Genomic DNA, 22,803 nt, shown 5'->3' on the forward strand with positions numbered 1-22,803 from the left:
ATCTCTGAGAGTCACTCTGCGGATCTTCAGCTCCTGCCCCTCCAATAACACCTGCTGCCCCCGGTCCAGTCCTGCGGTGACCTTGCTTCTGTCCACCCGGCACAGCTCACAAGACGCACCCCCTCCTTGGCTGAACAGCACCTGCATGTCCTGCTGTGTGTGCAGAGGAACGCACAGGGTGTCTCCGTACAGCACACTGACCGAGTCCTCGTGACCTGCAGATGCACCACAGAATAAACACAGTTCTCTACTGTCCTCCTGGTCCACTCGTCTCCTTCTTGGATGAACTCAATTTTCTTTTCTCCTCCCTCCCCTCACTGTCCTCACCTACCATCCTCCTGGGAGAATTCAACATCCACCTCTCCAACCCCTCCCACTCTGCTGGATTTCTTCCTCTCCTTCATTCCTTTAACTTTTCTCTTTCCCTGTCTCTCCCCACTCACAGAGCTGGCCGCCAGCTAGACCTCATCTTCTCTAGAGGCTGCTCCCTTTCAACACTCTCTGTGACACCCATGGACATCTCAGACCACCACTCATCTCTCACTGCAGATGATTTTGCGTCCTTCTTCTCCTCCAAGATCACAGACATCCGCAAGCTCTTCAAAAGTCCCCCCCTCCTCTCCCACCACGCCCAAGTCTCCCACCGACCAAGCTTCCTTTTCTTCCAACGTGTGCCCTGGACCCTCTCCCCACTCGCCTCCTCCAAGTGACTGCTCTACTCCTTCTTTCTACTACCCTTCATCTCCTCCCTACTCAACTCCTCCTCTCTAGCTGTTTCCCCTGCATTTAAATAAACTGCTGTCATCCCACTCCTCAAGAAATGTACCTTGACCCCACCTCTCTGCAGAACTACTCCCCTTCCTCTCAAAGACCCTCGAGCGTGCTGTCTACCATCAGCTCTCTGCATCTCCTTCCCATCACTCACTCCTTGATCCTCTGTAATCCAGCTTCTGCACAGCTCACTCCACTGAGACTCCCTCAGCTGTGCTTGGGCGGCCTCCCTCTCCTCAGTCCTCATCCTCCTTGACCTCTCCACAGCATTTGACACTGTCGATCACTCCATCCTCCTCTCCTGCTCCTCTTTCCTTGGGGCACTCCAGCCAAAAAAGGTTCGCCATCCCTGGTGTTGTGGGTGTGATCTAACTGTTCAACCAATTTCATTACAGTATCGAATCTGTATCCAAACACGATAACACAACACAGCACAGCACAGCAGACGTATATTGAAAACACAGACGTTGCTTTAATCATGCATTGGATTATTATTTAATTATTCCTTACAACATTACAACAGATCTGCAGGAGAAAACGATGAATGGTCTTGTTGATCGTAAAACATAAAAACGTATTGAGTTTTGTATTTGTAGTCTATATTTGTTGGTCTATTATTTTAGTCATTTTATCAGGGTGTTACATTTTACCATTCTGTTTTGAATGTGACACAGATAAGCCATGTTTATTCAGGAGGGGGAGGAGGGGGAGGAGAAGAGGAGGAAGAAGGAGGACCCAATGAAGAAATTGTTTATTAGGAATAAAATGAAACAATATCCAGCTGTGTTTTCTCTCTCTGGGAGACCAGTTGTCTCAATGTGCCAAACTACAGAGCAGCTGTAGTCTCCACTCCCTGTGAAGGTTGGCATGAAAATGTCCACTGTGGAGCCACTGAGCAGCTCACTGTATGTGAGTGTCAGCCAGGCAATGATGCTATACTGACCGATAGGCTGAGAAACAGGTCAGAGAGAGAGGCCTCTCTTTCAAGATCATCAGTCAAACATCTATTCCTGTAATGTGAGATTTTCTCTGAATGAAAAGTATGACGCTTCCAACATTGCAATTTCAGCCATAATTCCACATTCCTGTTTTCAGTGTTTCTATTCAATATTGAAGAAAAATACACAATATATTGTATATGTTCCTGCAAAATTATACGTGAGTGAAAAACAGAATTCCAGTGCCTGATAAAATGTATTATTGAACTTGAAATGTCCCCGCTGTACAAAATCTGTTAAACACACTGGTTAGAAGAGTGATGAGCTCAGTTAATGGCTCAGCTCAGTAGGTGAGACAGTTGAATCACACTTGGAACCCACCACTGTACACTATTGTCTCAATTACCAGAGCACCATATTTTCTATAGTACACTTTATACACCACAGTAAACCTAATACTAAATTAGCACAAATGTCTTGGATTCATTCAGGAGATACAATAGGTTGCAGCTATGAGCATCTACAGTTTTCTCACAGCTCCTAGTGTTTACAAATCTGGACTTAAAGGACATGTTGCATCAAGCCCACCTCTATTAGAGCAGGGCAAGACTAAATGGCCAAAATATGCACTAGGACACAAACTGTGGAACAATGTTTGAAGATGTTTCAGATAGGCAAGTCAAATTTTAGTTAATCTGAATCTAATCGAAGACAGTCTGAGAGATGATGATCAACTGAAACTTTTAGAGAGCCTTGCTTGAAGACTAGGACTAAGATTAAGGACATTGAGTTCAAACTGAGAGTACAGAACCTTAAGTGATGCTATAAAAGCAGACAGAATCCCAGCATTGTAGAACTTTCCTACCTCTTGGAAGAACCAATGAACACCATTACACCAGTGTTTATATCAAAATAATTAGGATGTGTCCAAAGAACTGCTATAGATTTTAAGCACATGATGGAAACACCCAATCTTAGTTTAAATCTAACTAAACTGAGTATAGTGAGGCAAAGACAGAGACCAATGGATTCATAGGGGAATGTTACCATTTATGCACACAAACCACACCTGCTCTATTCAGTAAAAAATGTCTAACAGGAAATATCAAACCAATTAGCCTAGTGACAAGAGAGAATTGGGGTAAACTTTCCAGCATTGAGATATCAAAGCCGTTAGTCTAATTACAAGAAACAATTGGGGTAAACATGGCCAGCATACTGGCAGCTGTTACAGTTTTGACTTGATGCTGGGCATTGCGCTGGAGTCAGACCTATGTGTGGTGTTTGTAGACTGAGGTCTGCAGGAGGCTCAGTGTGGCTAAAAACTGATACTTGATTAGACATCACTGGGAACTGTTCCCTGAAGCCTCCATCCCTCCTCTCCCTCCTCTCCCTCCTCCAGCCCAGCTCTCCACAGGGCCTGTCCTGCAGGAGATAGCCAACGGTCAGTCTGGTTGACCTCATGGATGGGCCCCAGGTCTGCCCTACTGATCAGGTTTAAGGTCAGTAAGATCTTCTTGATGACTAGAGACCACATGTCGGGCATAATTTTTACAGGTGGCTTCTCCAACACTTCGTCCAGTTGGTGCTTAGGAGGACGGTAGACATCTTTCGAGGGGAATGGATTCTTGTCTCTTGTGTGCCCGTCACCCTTGTCCTGTTTAGCTGCTTCGCCACGTTTCCCACAAGACCAAAGCTGCCACAGCACAATGCCTCCAATCACCGCGAACCCCATTGCTCCGATCACTATCGAAGCCATAGCCCAGGGACAGAGGTCACCATCTGGAGAGAGGGAAGAGGAAGAGAAAGATCAGACCACAGCTCCTCACTTCCACACTGAGAGATGCAGGGACTAGAGCCCACACTGCAGCACTGCTGTCAGCTCTGTGACTGTAGAGACGTTTCTGTAAAGATGAGTTTGGTCACAGTGTGAGTGGGCCCTGTGTGACAGTGTGTGCTGCAGATCAGCCCCGTGTTGTGGCTGGACTCCCCTCAGAGCTGCAGCCCTGTGCATCTCGCAGCCACACACCCTGTCCCCACACACAGGACAACAGCAACGCACTGCACAGGGTTACAGGTCTGGCTTAAAGCAGGAGGCTCTCAGGGTTGTGGCTCTCAGTGCTGTATAATGACATCACCAACAATGTATTGCAGCTACTTTCTATGTGTTACAAGCGTTATCAGCTGTGAGAGCAAGTTTCAAAATTAACAAGAGGCTCGTGTAAAGCCGAGGACAAAACTTACCCTCCACAGAGATAGTAGGAGTGCTGGTGTCGGGAGGGATGGAGAGATCAGCTCCAGGCTGCTGGCCGGGTGAGTCTTCATGACGAGCTGAGAGAGATGGACACAGAGCAGAGTTAAATGTCACCCATCAGTCTCTCGTGGTCCTTCATTACCACTCCTGCACATGCTCTCAATGCCCTGCGGTGTCCTACTAACTAAAAAGAATGAGCATTAATTAAATATGGCAGATGCCTACAGCCTTATATAAGTGTAACCCCCGGGTCAAGCCAGACTGAGGGGTTTGCTGAGTTGAACTGGGGAGCAGCACTGCAGTAGAGAGCACATGTGGGGGGAATGGAAGGAGCATATGAATAGAGGTTGCTGTGAGAGTGGCAGGAGAAACGCAGTGGAGCTGGAGGGCGGTGGTATAGTTCACCGTGGAACCCTGCATGGAGAAAGACTGGCGATTAGCTACAGAAAAGTCATCCTGAGACCTTGATTGATAGTTTACCATCGCAACCTGAGAACTAGACTTTGCATTCAATCACCCAGAGCTGAAAGAGGAGCGGCAGGGAGAACCGGGCAAGTTTGTGGAGATGGAGCAGGAACCACAGCGAGAGAGACGCCATGTCTGAGTAGAGGAAAAACATCTCATTTATATAACTCTAGCAAGATGGTTAGCACATTTACTTTAATAACTAAAAACTTTACTGGTTATATAGTTATATTATTTTTTACAAGTAAAGCACACATTTATAGATTACACTAGTTTAAGCTGTTATTTCCTGGGTTGATTATTATATTGCAGTACACATCACCTACACTTCACTGTTCACACTGTCAGACAAGCTCCAAAGAACCCAGGTCTCTTATCTCTCCCCTAGGACTGAGTGGTGCCTAATAGATGTACTGTGTGGAGATGTGGGAGTCACATAAGAGCAGAGCATCTGCCTCAGAGCCCAGGTACCTCAGTTTTGTTTTTACTGTTTTGTTGAGTTCCTTTTGTGAGGTGGCTTTCACTGTAATTCCACAGCCATGATCCCGTGTGTATTTGTCTTGTGTTCCTTAACGGGCCAGCATGCCAGTTTAGTTCAATGTAAATCGGCCAGTCCTTACCTGTAACAATGAGACGATAATATACAAGAAACACCAGCTCGTCTCCATTCTTGTAAAAACACCAGTAGGTGTCGTCATCGGAGGAGGCGACGTTGTGAATGGTCAGAGAGAAATCTCCCTTTCTGACCCTCTCCCTGGAGACCTCGGCTCTGCCCTTGAAGCGTCGGCCGGGGTTGGCATGTCCATGGCTTGATTCCATCACCGTTTCGTCCAGTGTTCTCCACAGGATGTGGAGTTCCTCCTCAGGGATCCCAGCAGTTGCAGCTCCATCACAGGGCAGAGAGACAGAGTCCCCCACTGACACGGACACTGGGACTGGAGGAGTGGAGGAGAGAGGGAGAGAGAAGAAAAACAAAGTTAAATCATCTCCAACATCTTGGCCAGTTGGCGCTCAGGGGGACGACAGGCATTTTTCAAGTGGGATGGGAATACATTCTTGTTTCTTGTGTACCTCACCCTTGTTCTGTTTAGCTGCTTTGCCACATTTCCCACAAGACCAAAGCTGCCACAGTCCAACATCTCCAATCACAGAGAACCCTCTAGCTCCGATCACTGTTGAAGCTATCGCTCACCTCTCACAGTGACAGAGACGGTGCTGATGGTGTGATTGGTCCTTGAGTCCCTCACTGTGTACTGGCCCTGGTCAGCTGCTGTGAGTGAGCGTAGTGTGAGAGAGTCGGCCCACACTGACACTCTGTGCTCGTACCCAGGGCCAGGGCGGCTCGCTGCGCCCCTCTCCACAGCGCACACTGAGACAGAGGCTCCCTCTCCTGCAGCAGCAAACAGCACCTCCACTGGCTCTGCAGTGAACAGGGGGAGGGAGAGGGCGGCTCCAGACGGCAGGGTGAGGGTCTCACTGTGCACTGAGAAACAAAGACAGGAGATTGTAAGGCAGGGGTGTCTCCAGTAAACCATGCTGAGGCGTCTCTATGATCTCAGAAGAGCACAGAGGGAATTACATCAATCCACTGTCTGGAAAACCTTTTCACGTGCCAGTCCGTTCTCCAGTTTTACCAGTTAAAGCTGGCTGCTCTTAGTGTTGTACCTGTCAGTGCTGTCTGATGACGTCACACAATGTATCACAATCCACATTCAGACCTCACCTCCTCACTTCCACACTGAGAGATGCAGGGACTAGAGCCCACACTGCAGCACTGCTGTCAGCTCTGTGACTGTAGAGACGTTTCTGTAAAGATGCTCTGAGTTTGGTCACAGAGCGAGTGGGCCCTGTGTGATAGTGTGTGCTGCGGATGGGGACCTGTGTTGTGGCTGGACTCCCCTCAGAGCTGCAGACCTGTGTGTCTCGCAGCCACGCCCCCTGTCCCCACACCACAGGACAGCAACGCACTGCACAGGGTTACAGGTCTGGCTTAAAGCAGGAGGCTGTCTGTGTTGTGTCCCTCAGTGCCGTATAATGATGTCACTCATGATCATATATCTTGGATACTTCCTATGTGCTAAAAGTGTTATCGGCTGTGAGGCCAAGTTTAAATACTTCAGAGCTCTTGTAAAACTAAATATAGAGTGGAGATTGCTCACCTCTCACAGTGACAGTCACAGTGCTGATGGTAAGATTGGTCCTGGAGTCCCTCACTGTGTAGTTTCCCTGGTCAGCTGCTGTGAGTGAGCGCAGGGTCAGAGAGCCGCTCTGCACTGACACTCTGTGCTCGTACCCGGGGCCAGGGCGGCTCGCTGCGTCGCTCTCCACAGCGCACACTGAGACAGAGGCTCCCTCTCCTGCAGCAGCAAACAGCACCTCCACTGGCTCTGCAGTGAACAGGGGGAGGGAGAGAGCGGCTCCAGACTGTAGGGTGTGAGAGTCACTATGAGCTGAAAAACAAAGGCAGGATAAAGTAAGGCTTGCTTGGTCAAATGTTTAGAACTAACAGCATCTCTGCTGCAGGGACGTACAGAGACATTGTGGGGGGCAGTTGCTCAAAAGCATAGGGAAGCAGAATACAGTTGATTGGTGTGCTGCAATTGGAGAAGAGGGTCAACTACACTTAATATAAGGTCACACAACATGATTTTTAGCCCGACATTAGCCCGATTTGGCCTGGTTGGTTGGGGCACGTCCCCACTACCGAAGAATATGTTGTGTGAGAGGGGCCGCTATGCAATGCAATCCCTCTGATCCAATCATAAGCTAGTCAGAGCCCCTACGATGCTTGTAAAACATGTTTAATATTTATGACTCGATCGGTACTATTCGTGAAGGGTGGAGCAACCAATCAGAGTTGAGCTGAATGAAGAAAAAAAAACAGGAAGAATAAAGTATTTGAGTATTTATTCAAATACTTAAAAAACCAATGGTTTCCTTTCAAGTTGAAAGACAGCTATAACCGAATGGAAACAGCCTTCTGACCCATCAATCAGTGAAAACTTGTACTAAAGCTGCTCAATATGGGCCCTGCTGGCAGGAGGAAGACCCGCCCATGGCATTTGTGAAAAGTCTCCTGTCAGCTGTAACCTGCCATTTCTTCTTTTACAGCACATTGAGAGCTGCAATGAAAGAATAGGACATGTACTTAAAACCTGGAATAAATCTGGTTGCTCACCTCTGAACTGCCTCTAGAGAAGTGATATCTTTCTTGACCCTGCTTCGCCAGACGGGGGAGATGACGAAGGCCTTGTCCAAACAGCAGAAGATGCTGGACACAATGTGGGCAGAGAGACGGGCACCACCCAGACAGGAGGCCCCACCATCGCGTCCCCCACGCACAGAGTGGCTAATTGGGAGGAATGGGAAGATTCCCAGCTGGCTGTTGGGCCACAAGGGCCATTGACAAGGTCGTTAAACACAATAATTATTAAAATAAATAAATCATGTACTCATGTAGGCTACACTTGCAGAAGTGTGGGCTCTGCATCACACACACTGCTACTGATACACTTTTCCTCGAAAATTATCTCAGAAGTCAGCTCAACAGAAACATCCAAACACTTGGATGCGGATTTGGGGGTGAGAATGGCCCCTACCAAATCCCAAATTGGTTGATCCCAGCCCAGGTCCCCAGGAGGTTACGATTGGCCACCTGATTGACATAATTACAAATTGGTAGAAGATGCGAGTAAGACATACATGAAGACAAGATGGAGAATAGAAAGAGAAAAGGGGGATCTGAAAAAGCCAGAATAAAAAAAAAGCTTTACAAGACGACATGGCCAAATGTGCCAAACAAAATCTGCGACTTGTTTAAGAGTAAAACAAGCTCGCAGCTTGAGACTGAGATTGAAGGGACAGAACAAGCGCCAGAAGATGGTGACGATAAGACAGGTATGCTAGCTTAGGCAACAGTGCCAAGATGTCAGGCGTGCAAAACAAAATTTCCAATTTCAAGCTGACTACATTATACGGCGTGCAAACTTATCCTGTGGACGCAGCACAATATCTGAGAATCGGACACAGAGCAGAGATTAATGTAATTAATCAGTCTCAGTCTCTCCTCTGTCTGTCTGTGGTCAAGGATGTCCAGCTGTCGGCTGTCTGCTCTTGTACAAGGGTGTCCAACACAGCGGCAGACATTCCCTCTCGTGGAAGGCCAGACAGCTCAGAATGGAGGTTGCACCCCCAAATGATAGATCTGGGACGGACTCAAGTCAACCTCTTTGCCACCCAAGCAATGACACACTGTCCCTTGTGGTTTTCCCTGGAGACAGGAGGAGGCCCACTGAATAAAAGCCCCCAGTATAGTGAGAGACCTATGAGACTGCTAATGTTATTATGCCTGAACACATCTCATTGCACTCAACAAGGGGACAGGCCACGTCGTGTTCCCTGCAACAGGACAACAACACACTGCACAGGGTTACAGGGCTGGCTTAAAGTAGGAGGCTCTATGGGTTGTGCATCTTGGTGCTATATAATGATGTCATGAACTAGAGGCTTCTTTAAAGCTGAATAGAGAGTGGAGATTGCTCACCTCTCACAGTGACAGAGATGGTGCTGATGGTCTGGTTGGTCCTGCAGTCCCTCACTGTGTACTGGCCCTGATCAGCTGGAGTGAGTGAGTGCAGGTTCAGAGAGCCAGCCCACACTGACACTCTGTGCTCGTACCCGGGGCCAAGGCGGATTGCTGCACCCCTCTCCACAGCGCACACTGAGACAGAGGCTCCATCTCCTGCAGCAGCAAACAGCACCTCCACTGGCTCTGCAGCGAACAGGAGGAAGGAGAGGGCAGCTCCAGACCGCAGGGTGTGAGAGTCACTATGAGCTGAGAAACAAAGACAGGACAATGTAAGGTTTTGCTTGGTCTCTATGATCTCAGAAGGGCACAGAGGGAAATAAATCAGTCCACTGCCTGGAAAACCTTTTCCCAGGTCAGTCAGTTTTCCCCCTATGAAGCCCTATCACCCCCATTACCACACCTATTTTACCTTTTTTACCCGTTAAAGCAGGTTGCTCTCAGGGTTATGCCTCTCACTGCTGTATAATGATGTCACACACAATGTATGCCAACTACTTCCTGTGTTATCAGCTGTGAAAGTAAGTGTCAAACAAGAGGCTTTTGTAAAACTGAAGAGAAAACTCACTGAGATCAGCTCCAGGCTGCTGGCCGGGTGAGTCGTGACGACGATCTGAGAGAGACGGACACAGAGCAGAGATTAATGTCATCCATCAATCTCTCGTGGTCCTTCATTACCACTCCTACAAGTGTCTGTCTGTCTGTAGTCAAGGATGTCCAGCTGTTGGCTCTCTGCTCTTGTACAGCGGTGTCACGTGCTCTCGATGCCCTGTTATGCCCTAAATACATGACTATAAACAATGAGCATGAATGAAATGGGGCAGATACTTGCACCCCGATATAAGAGCAAGGCATCTCTCTCTCAGAGCCCAGGCCACTGAGTGTTTTTACTGTGTGTGAGGTGGCTTTGACTGTGTATTTCCATGGCCTCAATCCCTCCCCTGTCTGCTGTGTGCCCATGTGTATTTGTCTTGCATTGCTGAAAGGGCCAGTTTAGTTCTGTTTATATCAGCCAATCCTTACCTGTAACAATGAGATGATAATATGCAAATAACTCCAGATCATCTATACCCTTGCAAGAGCACTCGTACTGGCCTTCATCAGAGAAGCTGACGTTGCGAATGGTCAGAGAGAAGTCCCCCTGTGTAACCCTCTCCCTGGGGATCTCAGCTCTGCCCTTGAGGCCTGGGCTGATGTAGGTACTTCCATGTTGTGAATATATCAATGTGTATCTCTGAGTTTTCCACAGGACGTGCAGCTGCTCTTCACGCATCCGAACAGCAACAGCTCCATAACAGGGCAGAAAGACAGAGTCCCCCACGGGCACTGACACTGAGATGGGAAAAGCCTGGGAGACTGGGGACCAGAGAGAGAGTAGAAGACAAAACTAATACATGAATAAATAAAATGTAAAATCAGTCAGTTTTGGAATAATATTAAATCTGCAGTGGTGCTTCTCTTCTCTATGAGTATAATAATAATAATACAACTTTATTTTCTATAGTGCCTTTAAAAGTTGCATCTCAAAGCACTTTACAAGGAAAAAAACATTGAAATACAAAGACAAACAAACAGTAAATCACATAATAATCACAGAAAAGCAATCCTAAAAAAGTGAGTTTTAAGAGAAGAATTAAAAATGCTAAAAGATTGCTAGCACAACACCAGTACCCATGGAGTCATTTATTATACTCAAGACAACAGGACACAAAGAAGCAAAACATGATTTAAACAAACAAGTTGGAATAGGATCAACTATGGAAGTTACAACTTTCATTTGTGATACCTCATTACCAAGAGAAACAAGACCAAGTAAGGAGAAATTTGAAAAAGAAGTAAAAAAAAAACAATACTAAGAGGAGAAACAAATGAAACAGGAGTATTTAGAACATTATCAATCTTGGTGCTAAGAAAATCAAGAAATCTATTACAAAGGTGAGTTGAAGCAGGCACAGTATAATAACTGTTATATTTGAGCAATTTGTTAATGGTATGAATGATATGTTGATGGTGTTCCATGGTGTTCCATGTTTGTTCAGTTACAGCTGACAATAATAAATGATTCACACTGTGTGCATCAGTTGTGACTGCTTCCTTCTTGTCACTGCACCATCAAAATAAACTCAGAGGAAGAGGGGAAGCTGGTCACTAGTGAGGAACCCCCTCTGACCTCCAGGTGTGACCCTACAGCTCTGTTCTTTATGTAATTATGTTGTTTTCTAAGGTAATATGTTGTGCAAAGTCTGTTGATCTCGTGCAGTCGTGGACACAATCTGCATCAGCAGACTGCTCTTTTATATTGCTTTTATGTCACCCTGGATAAAGGCATCTGCTAAGAAATATATAATAACAATTAATAAATATACTCAAAATGATTTGGTCCAGAATCTGCTTTAACTGACCTACAGCTGCTGATCTGTATTTTCATGCTGGTTAAACATAATTAAACTATTTATTAATAACGGGTACATTCTGTGACACTGTCCCCACTGGCATTTAAGTGTCCTGAAACTTTGCTGGTAACTGAAGACTTTTTAAACACTGATAATACTCTGCACAGAATGACAAGATAAGAGGTAGAGGAAGGTTTGGAATTATAATCTGAACACTACATTTAATTTGTGGAAATGGAGGACGGAAAGAGAAATCTAGAACAATATGACTTCAATGGAAACTCACCCGTTGTCAGAAAAGTCGCAGTGAAAATTATCAGGAGCATTGTGACTCTGTGAAGGAGAAACACAAACAGACCAGATCACAAACCAGTTGGACAGTGGTGCCCCGGGACCAGGGAAGAGGAGCATTTTGTGATCAGCAGTGTTTGGGGCCGACGGTCAGAGGAGAAAGGGAGGCCCTTACTGAGGGTCCCAGACTCTGACAAACCTGAGGTACCTGGGATTGGGGATGTGCTGTTTTATGTACATTGCGTAGAGGAGAGCATTCAGACTTCTTTGGAAACAATGTTATTTGTTGATGCATTAAAAAAAATATGTATTAATCACTGACCTCTACTCCTTAATCAATTAAATCTTTCTCAGAGCTTGAATGCTGACACTGTTCATAAGGTCTACAGCACAGAGCCTTGACACTGTTCATAAGGTCTATTGCACACAGAGGGACGACGCGCTGTTGATATGAAAACTTTACTTAAGAGCGAGAAAGAAAAGCTTCATCTGCTTTCCCTGGCACATCCTCCCTTTCTCTTCCCTCCAACCACAGAGAGCAGAACATCGTAGTACACAGGACCAGCTGTCAGGTAGGAGTGAGTCACATTCTTGAACATGTCTGGAGACGTCCCCTGGCCCTGTGGGAGACTGTGTGTAGAGAGGCCACTGTGACTCTCTGCACACAGGCTGCTGTGACCAAATTGTTAGCTAACTTTAGCAAATAAACTTAAGAAGTGCCAACGTACTTCGTCAACAGACATCTCATAGCCACTCTTGCCCTGATTTTGGTTTCATGAGGTGGGGGGTTAAGCAGAGTCTGTCATCAGGTGGGATTTCTTTCCCCATCTGCCCAGGTACACACATGGTTTACAACATGGTGTAGAAATCAAAGATGTCTGCTTTATTGTCGGTGTCGGTGTAAAAAAATATTTAAAAGTCGACTTGATTCCCAGGACTGAAATTTGATGAGCAATAAAGTGTAAAAGAAAATACCCTGCCCAGCGCATGAGTCAGAGGCCTGTCTGTGCCTGTCTGTAAGGATGGCACAGTGCAGATCCAGCCTGCGTCACAGACTCACACAATCAATTGCTGCTGTTTGGAGTCACACAGAACAACTATGGATTTTCCAAAAGCACTAATTTTCTCTTCAGATAAAAGCGAAAGATCAGTGAGACTGGGATGATCTGTAGTCTCTAGTCGAGGGCCTTGACGCTGCTCACAAGTACTGCACAGAATCACGCTGAGAGCCACGACTCCACTTGCAGTATTTGTGTTAAACAGAGCGGGCAGAATACCAACCACGACCGCCCATAGCAGTATACAGGAGCAACAAAGAAGTTCATAAAAGGACAAATGAATATCTACAGCATTATTATTATCATCATTATAATTATATTAATATTTTATTAATATGTGTTTATTAGTAGATGTCCTTATCCAGGAAGACTTTTATTGATCAGTTTAATAAACATTTCAAAGCATTACAAAGTGCAGTAATTCCATCAATACAAAATACAATATACCATAAGCAGACGTCCTAGTTCAAAGAGCTAACAATACAAACCATTCATTTAAATTAATACATAACAAGAGACAAAGTAAATCAATAGTTAAATAGATACACATAAAAGTATAAATAAACACATACAAAAATACTCAGAGTAAATAATCAGTGTTATGACAAAGAAGCCTCCACCGTGTGACGCACACAAGCGATGTCCCTGAAATCTACCTCCTGTCTGTCTTTATTCCCCAGTTAATTTAAAATAACTTCATTTAGACAAAATAAAGACTGAAAGAGAGAAGAGGGAAAGAAAAGGAAGACAAGGGAAGGGGAATGGAAGAACAAGCCCCCACAGAAAATATTAATCAAAATAAAAATTGGGCAATGAACACTCACACAGATTCTACTGGTTTCAACTGCTCCCTTTACTCTGGTGAGAGGGATAGAGAGAGAGAGAGAGAGAGAGAGAGAGAGAGAGAGAGAGAGAGAGAGAGAGAGAGGAGAAAGAGGGAGGGGCAGGAGACAGAAAAAACTAAAACAAATCAACGAACAATCACAGGTACTGACAGCTCACTAGCGTTACACAACTCCACCTCCCCACTCGATTACCACACACCATGTCTCCCTAACTGCACACACACGAGGATCGCCGCTGCCACAGACAGAGGGAGGGTGTGCCCATTCTCCCAACAGCCACGACTTGTCCAACAGGAAAAAGCAAGACGACACTACTCATGCACAGGTCTCTGGCTAGCAAACAAAGCCTTCTGCTGCCTACACAGACTATGCATTGTTTTTAGCTACCACTCCCAATCCTAAGGATCAGCTTCTGCAAGTCACTTTGGATTGAAATGTCTGCTAAATTACTATTAAATGATTATGATAATTATTATGAAGAATGAAATAAAACCCTACAGGTGTTACAAAAGGATTTAGGAAAGCTACAGCTGGTTCAGAACAGAGCAGCTCAGCTTGCCTTTCAATGCAAAACATCTAGTCTACATAACATGAATGACAGTCTTTCCTGGTTGAAAGTTGAAGAGAGGCTGACAGCATCACTTCTTGCTTTTGTTAGAAACATTAATGTATTGAAAAGTGTTTGTATAGTCAACTCACACACACACCCCACCAGACCTGCAGCAGAGGTCTCCACACAGTTCCAACATCTAGAACACAGCGAATGCAACGCACAGTGTTGGATCGAGTCATAGTGGAGTGCATCTCACTTCCAGTTCATATTACTAATGCACACAGTGAAACGAGTGAAGCAACACTTCATGGCTGCTGGCTCTGGCTCTTGTTGTGCATCGAAGAACCTGTAACTATTGATTGTATATTTAATGTAAAAGTAACAAGGATGTATATGTTGTAAGAGTTCACAAGAGTATACAAGAGTATAGTTTGACAACATCCTGTCTACAACTTATCAGCTTTTACATTCTAGGATGTAAGACCTTGTATATTGTTTACTGTATATCTCGTATACACTTGTGTAAATTGTGAATATGTAAAATGTATTATGCCTTGAACTACACTGTATTATTGCACTTTGTATTGCTCTTATATTTTGTAAGTCACCCTGGACAAGAGCGTCTGCTAATAAATAAATAAATACAAAACTAAATAAAACAAAATATATATAATTAGGTGTTGTATGCAGGGCAGAATCTTGCTAGTTGTACTTTTATTTGTATTCTTGTTTTGTGTGTTAATGTCCTTTCCTTTGTTGATCATGTTGTATATGTTTTGTGTGGATGCCAGGAAGAGTAGCTGACGTATCTGCATCAGCTAATGGGGATCCTAATAAAATTAAAAATCTAAAAATTAAAATCCTAAATCCTTCTGCCCTATGGAAGCTCTGTGCCGATAAGTCCCTTTTCTTGAAGTGTTTATCTTCTCAATGCACTTTCCTGTTTAACACAGTTTTGATCTCTCCTCGGGAATGAAGAATGTCTCCCCACAGCTGGACCCCACACTGGAATCCGTCTCTCTCCTCCAGAACAATCTGAGGGTGAAAGCAGAAATTACTGATCTCTAATCAGGTATTATTGCATTCAAATGCTGTCCAAACTAACCACTGCTTGTGCTGTATCCTGCTCGCCCACCTCCTGCTCATAGCCTCTGTTCGTCTTTTGTTACTGCGCTCTTTGACTCTGCTTTGATGACCCATTAAACTCCCCAGCTGTCTTATTAAAGATGGAGGGCCACCTCAGCTATTGTGGCGTCACACTGCTCCAGAACAACCTCGACCAGTACCTTCCGGCCTGGAAGACCAGATAGCACTGTGATTCCTCACAGCACGTGTCAGACAGATGTACAGGAAAGCCTTTGAACTGTCCAACAACATCGCCAACCCCCTGGCATCCATGCAGTCCATTCATGCTGTGTTCCCAACAAACCCCATGCTTGTCTTTCTATGGACGAGTTCTCCTCAGACATTGGGGGGCCGGGACTGCACGGCATGCATAAACTGTTCCCTTGGATGAAACTTGGACCAGTTTCATCCTTCTATGTGCTGTAGCTGATGCTCGCAAACTCTAATCTGATTAAATGACGTTATATTAAAGCATGCAGTGTTTAAGATGAGCCGGTTAAGGAAATGTTTTCTATAGCAGGTTCCTTCAGTCCCTCAATGTGTACTGGCCCTGGTCAGCTGCTGTGAGTGAGCACAGGAGTAGAGAGCCGCTCTGCACTGACACTCTGTGCTCGTACCCGGTGTCAGGGCGGCTCACTGCGCCCCTCTCCACAGCGCACACTGAGACAGAGGAGTTGGACCCTTGGCTAGAGAACAGCACCTCCACTGGCTCAGCTGTGTACAGGGGGAGGGTCAGATTGGCTCCAGACCGCAGGGAGATGGGAGTCACTGTGAGCTGAGAGAAATGGACACAGAGCAGAGATTAATGTCACCCATCAGTCTTTCATTACAGTGTCTGCTTGCCTGTGGTCCTGGTTGTCTAGCTGGGTTTCATTTTCTTTTTGTACTTGTGTTCAACTTGTGCCTGTGCCTGTGCCTGTACATGTATGTGTACTCATGTGTGTGTGTGTGATTGATACCCTTCGAAAGAAGCCTGTGATGCTTCTACAGTTATATCCTCAGACAGCAGCGCTGTACACTTCCTGCGGTTTCTTTAATATGTACCTTCCATCCACATTGTAAACAGCGCTTTAATTTCTGCATCTTCCCAGCATTTGTGATTGTACTGCCCAGCTCTAATTGCATTTCGGATTGGATAAAAAGCTGGTTTCATTGTAAAATGCATTGATTTGAATAGAAACCTGCTTTGGTTAAATGTATATCGTTTTAATGCAAAATTCGGGTAAGTGAATAAAGTTACCTGGTCCCGTTCACAATTTCACAATGCAATTTTCACATGTAAAGTGCATACTGTTAAATTTCAGACTTCAATCATACTTAGTACAAGAAAAACAATAGCAAGTTTACCAGCTGCACACTTTTATTTTCATTGACCAAGTATTTGCATTACAGTTTACATTATAACTCATTACTTAGCCTATACTATATATATATATATATATATATATATATATATATATATATATATACACACACAAACACGTGTGAAATAGTGAAATGTAACAGTACATTTAAGGCTATAGATCGATATGACATTCAAAACAGTATAGAGACAACAGTTTGCCTTTTAAGTTTAAGCTTTTTTGGTGTCTGTGTCTATATTGCAGTGGCGAGAAGCGGCGTCTCTTTGAATCAGTAACGCATCTCTGGGGTCATGTTTCGTGTTGCGTCATGCACTGCTGCCCAGGGCCGGCGCTCATATTCACAGTTAGGCGGCTTGAAATATTTAGGCTGGGTCAAAAAGCTGGACTAGGTTTGCCTGGCCCTGGGCTGCCTTAAAATCATGACCCCATTAACATTTGAGTTAAGGCAACCCTGGTCCTCAATCTCAAATGTGAACAGGGTCTTTGGCTCATGAACTGATACTGGAGTGGCCTATGTTACAGGCCTGTGACATCAGCAGAGATCAGCATGATAATACAATAATATAGCTTTGAGAGAACAATGTGAAACGGAGCAGTAACAGTGTCTGGAATACATTTGACCTGCCAGTATGAAGCATCCAGTAATAAACAATCATACACTTTAAGACATCGCACAGTGCTGTACCTCAACAAAGTACAAGTAACAGAGACCTTAAAAAACATAATTGAAATGCCCTTATGAACCCTACAAAATAAATGAGTAGTGCTCATCAGTGCTGGTCTGCTGTCCGGTCCAGTGTGAGCCCTGCCTGCCCCCCGTGCCCCCCGCGTCTGGCCCCAGGAATAGAGGTGAGGGGACGGCCGTGAGTTCAAGTGTCTAGACTTTAACAGAAATAGTTATGCGCGAGTATGTTATGTTATTTCTGCAATAATGACAAATTTCAGCCACCCTTGCCACGGCAACGTTTCCAGTGAGATATGACAATGTTAACTCTGCAACTTCTGTTAAAGGCTAATCCTACAATAAGAATACAATACAATGAGTTACAGTAGGTTAAATAATCAGTATGCCTACCAAACTTAATTATCCCCAACAGTTAGTATATGAATATGTTATATAAAAATCCTTGTACTCTGTTCTCCCAACATGTAGATTATTATACAGTGGGTATATACAATACTTAGGGGGCAATTTTATTCAGTCAGGCAGCACCAGCCTGTTCTAACCCTGCAGGGCTGGGCTCGGCTGGGCTGGGCGAACCCTGTACCGATGTCCAGTGTGACCCGATGAGACCAGCAGAGCAGCACAGATAGAGCTGACCTAAGGACAGACAATCTTCCCGTTGACCTCGACTGGCAAACCTGAGATGAAGACGCACGGAGGCTGAGGAGCACTCTGCTGCGTTGTTTTTTTTCATTTTCAGTAAGTAAACTACAGCTTTATATGAAAACATTATATCAAGGCACCTATAAAGGCAAGGGCAGAATATAAATAACAGCTTATTCTTGTGCTACAAATGTGAGAATAATTTCCAATAAAACCATTTTCAAATCCCATTAACAGAGTAACAGCCTCTTCACAAAAGCCCAAGTGTCACACAGTCCGGTGGAAACAGTGCATCTGCCACAGGAGGCCGAGACACGGACACACAGGACTGAAGTGTCGCGGGCTGTGTGGAAGGAAAGTTAGAATTCTTTCCCTCATATCTATTCTACTCTCTTGTGTACTTAAGAAAGATAAGGTCAAGCCAGGAGGACAGGCCAGAAGGAAGCTTGTTTTCTGTTTGTTATTTACGATGAGAATCTTGGAGACAATGTCAAACGGTATGATTGAAGTGCCTGCTCCCTAATCCATGTGTTGACCTATGAACTCTGTCTTATAATGATATATATTCTGCTTAGCTAACTCTCTAAGATAATATAGTAATGACTGTGATTGTAACCAGATCTTTTTTTTTTGTGTATAAAAGCCTCTGACTTTTAAATGAAGGCAGAGCGACTTTGGGATCTTCTTGATTCACTGTTCCTCTCCACGCTGCATGTATTAAAGGCTTTGCAACTAACACTCCAATCTGATTGAAAATGGTTTTTCTTCCACAGCTGCATACACTGATCCAGAGCTGGCTGTGCAGTGACAGGCAGCCGGCTCTGTGGCCCCGGGGCCTGAAGGACCCCCAGCTGTGCAGCAGGACTCTTGTGTTTTTGAGTTGGTTTCTCCTGGGGGAGTGTGGGCTCCTAGGCTCGGCTCCTCTCTCTGGGGGCTTTGACTCCCCTCCTCGCCCTCCTCCTCCAGCTCTTTCCTTCTTCTTAAGCTCCCAGTGGGGGCTGACCAGTGACCCTTCTCTTGGACCAGTGCTGCTTTCATCATCATCCTCATCATCTTCAGCAGGCTGGCCTGGCTGTGATCAGCAGGGTCTCCACTGGGGGACTGAGGAGAACAGGTTGGACTGCTGACTGGGAGAGGAGGAGGAGGAGGGGCTGATGTTGCCATGGATTCTGGGGGAGGAAGAGGATGGGTGGGGGCTTCTTGGGTAACTCAGGGTGACTGGGTCCCATTGAGGAGTGGCACTGCAGAAAGTGAGACTCCACTGGGCACTGGACTAGAGGAGGAAGCTGCTGGGGTCAGCTCATTAGAGGCTGTGCTGAGTGTGTGTTTCTCTCCAGGTTTGAGCTCCACACTCTGCGGCTCTGGGGCGTCAGCGTGGCTGTAGGTGACACTGTATCCAGGTGTCCCCGTCTGTCTCCCCCCAGAACCCCTCCAGTTCCTCCACACGACCCCGGCAGCCCCAGCCAGCAGGATCGCGAGGACGAGGGACACTGACACAGCGATGGCAGCTGTGCTGTCCTGGGGGGGGTCTGCTCAGAGAAACACACAACACATCTCATCACTAATGAGCCACACAGCTCCTCTCATCACAGCAGTGTGTAACACAAACACAATCAATGTCCCTGTGTGGACAAGGACAACTGCAGTGCCCCCCCGAGCCTCACCTGCCACAGATGCAGACACAGACACAGAGAAGCTGCTGACGGTGCGGCCGGTGCTGCAGTCCCTCACTGTGTAGTTTCCCTGGTCAGTTGCTGTGAGTGAGCACAGGGTCAGACAGCCGCTCTGCACTGACACTCTGTGCTCGTACCCGGTGTCAGGGTGGCTCACTGCGCCCCTCTCCACAGCGCACACTGAGACAGAGGAGTTGGACCCTTGGCTAGAGAACAGCACCTCCACTGGCTCAGCTGTGTACAGGGGGAGTGTGAGATTGGCTCCAGACCGCAGGGTGAGGGAGTCACTGTGAGCTGAGAGAAATGGACACAGAGCAGAGATTAATGTCACCCATCAGTCATTCATTACAGCTCTTACAAGTGTCTGCCTGCCTGTGGTCCTGGTTGTCTAGCTGGGTTTCAATTTCTTTTTGTACTTGTGTTGAACTTGTGCCTGTGCCTGTGTGTGTGAAGCCAGGGAGCCTCTCTCTAACAGACTGCAGGCCTGATTGGACACCTGTGGAAAGGCACCTCCATCAGAAGATCAGGCCTTACCTGTAAAAGTGAGATCAACACGTGTCAGGAAAATCAACCTTGCATCCCCTCCCTCATAAAAGCACTCGTACAGGCCTTCATCAGAGAGCAGGGTGCCGCGGATGGTCAGAGAGAAGTCCCCCCCTCTGACCTTCTCTCTGGGGACCTCAACTCTGCCCTCAAAGCCTTCCCCTAAAGAGACTGATGCATTGTGACTCTCATAGACGAGCTGACCCTTCGTACTCCACTGGATGTAGAGTTTCTCCTCAGGAATCCCAGCAGCTACAGCTCCATCACAGGGCAGAGAAGCAGAGTGCCCCACTGACACGGACACTGGGACAGAAGCAGAGGACACTGGGAGGGGGAGAGAGAGATAATAAGCATTATACAAATTATACAAATATGTCCTGGGCCCCATTCCTCCTAACTGATTTAACTAATTCAGGCTAAATCAGAGCTATCTCCTAAGGTAATTTACTCAGCTAGACTTTAAACTTGCTTTGAGGAACAGAAAAAGACACTTCTGTCAAATTATCCTGAAAGTTATGCGTTGTCTGAACATCATCAATTTAATTGTAAGCATAATGTCACATTGTTTTGTCTTACCAAACTTGTCTGACCTAAAGGTAACTTCGATTGCTTTAAAATTAATATAGCGAATGATTGTAAAAATATGTATTCTGGTTAAACACAGATAAACACCGAAAATGTGACTTACATTATTTACAAAGATACGGTTGTCTTTATGGTGCGGTATAGTTTGTGTGCGATTAGGTTTTTATTGATGTACAGAATTGTAAATCCTAATGTAAAGCTCGTGTTTCTCCAGCACCCCATTGCAGACTGAAGACAAAGTGACCGAGCCGACTGAGCAGCTCTGAGAAGCGCCCTGCACAGCTAAGACATGTCTTAAAACTCACATTAAAAAACTAAGATCTCTCCGTTTTTTAAATACTCTGGAGATGCTGGCAATGCACACTGAGCTCCACAGAGTAAACGTGCATTGTTATCTGACAGGTATTTCCTGCAAAGTGATTGGCCGCATACAACATGATTGACAGTTACCCCTCCCACATTCCCAGGTCTGTACTCAGAGCTCAGTTGTGTCTCCCAGTATGAGCTCTGGGCTCTGGGCTCTGGGCTCTGGGCTCTGGGCTCTGGGCTCTGGGCTCTGGGCTCTGGGCTCTGGGCTCTGGGCTCTGGGCTCTGGGCTCTGGGCTCTGGGCTCTGGGCTCTGGGCTCTGGGCTCTGGGCTCTGGGCTCTGGGCTCTGGGCTCTGGGCTCTGGGCTCTGGGCTCTGGACTGGACTCTGGACTCTGGACTCTGGACTCAGTCCCCAGTCCCTCCAGCAGCTCAGAGCAGCGGGCAGAGGCACAGACCCCAGTGTGGAAACGCAGGGGCCGATGCTTTTTGAGCAGAAACGTAAAGCAGTAAAACCAGTGACGGAAGCTCACCGTCTGTCAAGAAATGCACCAGCAGCGCAAACAGCAGCATAGGAGCTGTTGACGGAGCTCACACTGTCCAATCAGCGCTCCCGGCTGTCGACCAATCAGGCGGCTTATTCGGCTGGACCACGCCCCTGGCAGGAACGGCGCTCGTTTTAGCATAACTACGTCACAGGAGAGAGAACAGGACGCGGAGAATCTGTTTTAATGTAACACCTTAAACACACCGAAACACAGCAATACTCCGCATAACAGCAGTTTACATGTTTATCAGCAGGACCTATTAAAACCACTGCTGGATGGCTAATAAATGTGAAGTTTCTTATTGGATTGCGTTAGACATCATTTTCACTAACACTTACCAGAACCAGGAACAGGTTTCCAAATAACGCGTCACTTCCCTTTCCTGTTATACAAGCTGCACAACAGCCCGCCAGACGCGCAGATCAAACAGCAGAGGCCGTTCCAGTCTGCAGGGCCCTGTGCATCTTTTTCCCAAACCCTTTTAACTATTATTCATGACTTTTATATTCCCGAACCCCACATTAAATAATCAAACGTCAAAAAGCATTTACAGAATCAGAGTTTTCACATTGATTAGCAGTAAAAAAATAAAAATAAAAACATGTTTACATAGCAGACAAAAACAGGACAATTAAATAATGGTAAATAACTAGCACTTAAAGCAAATGTAATAACACTAAGATGACCTGAGATAATAAAAAATAGGAGAATAACATAATTGTAAATAACTATAACATCTATATACACATTTAGTGTTGGTCTTTTCTAAAAGTTACAAAGTTTTGTAACACATTACAAAAATAGACAGTAAACATTTTAATTTGCAAAATATTTCTATATTTAGCAGCAATTCAGTAAGTACTGATTTTAGAAATGTTGTTTAGGAGCCTTGGTGTGCGAATGCAGTCACTATGTCTTCCACATATAAAGACCTTCGGACATGACATTCAACTGAGCAAATCAAACAAATAAGTACAGCAAATGATTCTTGCAGAATACGAACAGATATTATTTTATTATTTTAGCAGAATATAAACTTGTTTTAAAATAAATCTGGATGAGAGATAGAAATATATCTATCATCGTACATTTTCATTTACATAATAGTTTGCACATGCTGGTTTCACAAACCAATGTAATCTCCATTAGACCTATATTTGTATTAACTCAATTTAGACC

The 22,803-nt window shown here is 45.5% G+C and overlaps 2 protein-coding genes across 2 annotated transcripts; both read right to left on the minus strand.

Annotated features, from left to right (window-relative positions):
- Positions 1 to 1,223: 1,223 nt before the first annotated feature.
- Positions 1,224 to 13,648, minus strand: LOC136771755 (basement membrane-specific heparan sulfate proteoglycan core protein). Its single transcript, XM_066724254.1, has 10 exons — positions 13,580 to 13,648; positions 11,693 to 11,739; positions 10,037 to 10,369; positions 9,582 to 9,626; positions 8,972 to 9,262; positions 6,588 to 6,878; positions 5,621 to 5,911; positions 5,049 to 5,363; positions 3,954 to 4,040; positions 1,224 to 3,491 (listed from the first exon to the last, which is right to left on the minus strand). The coding sequence occupies exons 2-10, from the start codon at positions 11,730 to 11,732 to the stop codon at positions 3,046 to 3,048; spliced, it is 2,139 nt and encodes a 712-aa protein (XP_066580351.1). The 5' UTR covers positions 11,733 to 11,739; positions 13,580 to 13,648; the 3' UTR covers positions 1,224 to 3,045.
- A 2,972-nt stretch (positions 13,649 to 16,620) lies between these two features.
- LOC136771378 (uncharacterized) lies at positions 16,621 to 22,025 on the minus strand. Its single transcript, XM_066723654.1, has 5 exons — positions 21,963 to 22,025; positions 21,610 to 21,764; positions 20,177 to 20,509; positions 19,634 to 19,936; positions 16,621 to 19,498 (listed from the first exon to the last, which is right to left on the minus strand). The coding sequence occupies exons 2-5, from the start codon at positions 21,647 to 21,649 to the stop codon at positions 19,179 to 19,181; spliced, it is 996 nt and encodes a 331-aa protein (XP_066579751.1). The 5' UTR covers positions 21,650 to 21,764; positions 21,963 to 22,025; the 3' UTR covers positions 16,621 to 19,178.
- Positions 22,026 to 22,803: the final 778 nt, after the last annotated feature.

Source organism: Amia ocellicauda, chromosome 15 (genome assembly GCF_036373705.1).
Source record: "Amia ocellicauda isolate fAmiCal2 chromosome 15, fAmiCal2.hap1, whole genome shotgun sequence".
Lineage (NCBI taxonomy): Eukaryota > Metazoa > Chordata > Actinopteri > Amiiformes > Amiidae > Amia > Amia ocellicauda.

Coding starts and splice junctions, on each gene's coding strand:
- LOC136771755 (XM_066724254.1), bottom strand. CDS start 11,732: ATGCTCCTGATAATTTTCACTGCGACTTTTCTGACAACGG. Junction 5,912..6,587: donor TGTGACTGTCACTGTGAGAG/GTGAGCAATCTC, acceptor TTTGTTTCTCAG/TGCACAGTGAGACCCTCACC. Junction 5,364..5,620: donor CGTCTCTGTCACTGTGAGAG/GTGAGCGATAGC, acceptor CCACTCCTCCAG/TCCCAGTGTCCGTGTCAGTG.
- LOC136771378 (XM_066723654.1), bottom strand. CDS start 21,649: ATGCTGCTGTTTGCGCTGCTGGTGCATTTCTTGACAGACG. Junction 20,510..21,609: donor GGTGCATTTCTTGACAGACG/GTGAGCTTCCGT, acceptor TCCCCCTCCCAG/TGTCCTCTGCTTCTGTCCCA. Junction 19,937..20,176: donor TGTTGATCTCACTTTTACAG/GTAAGGCCTGAT, acceptor CATTTCTCTCAG/CTCACAGTGACTCCCTCACC.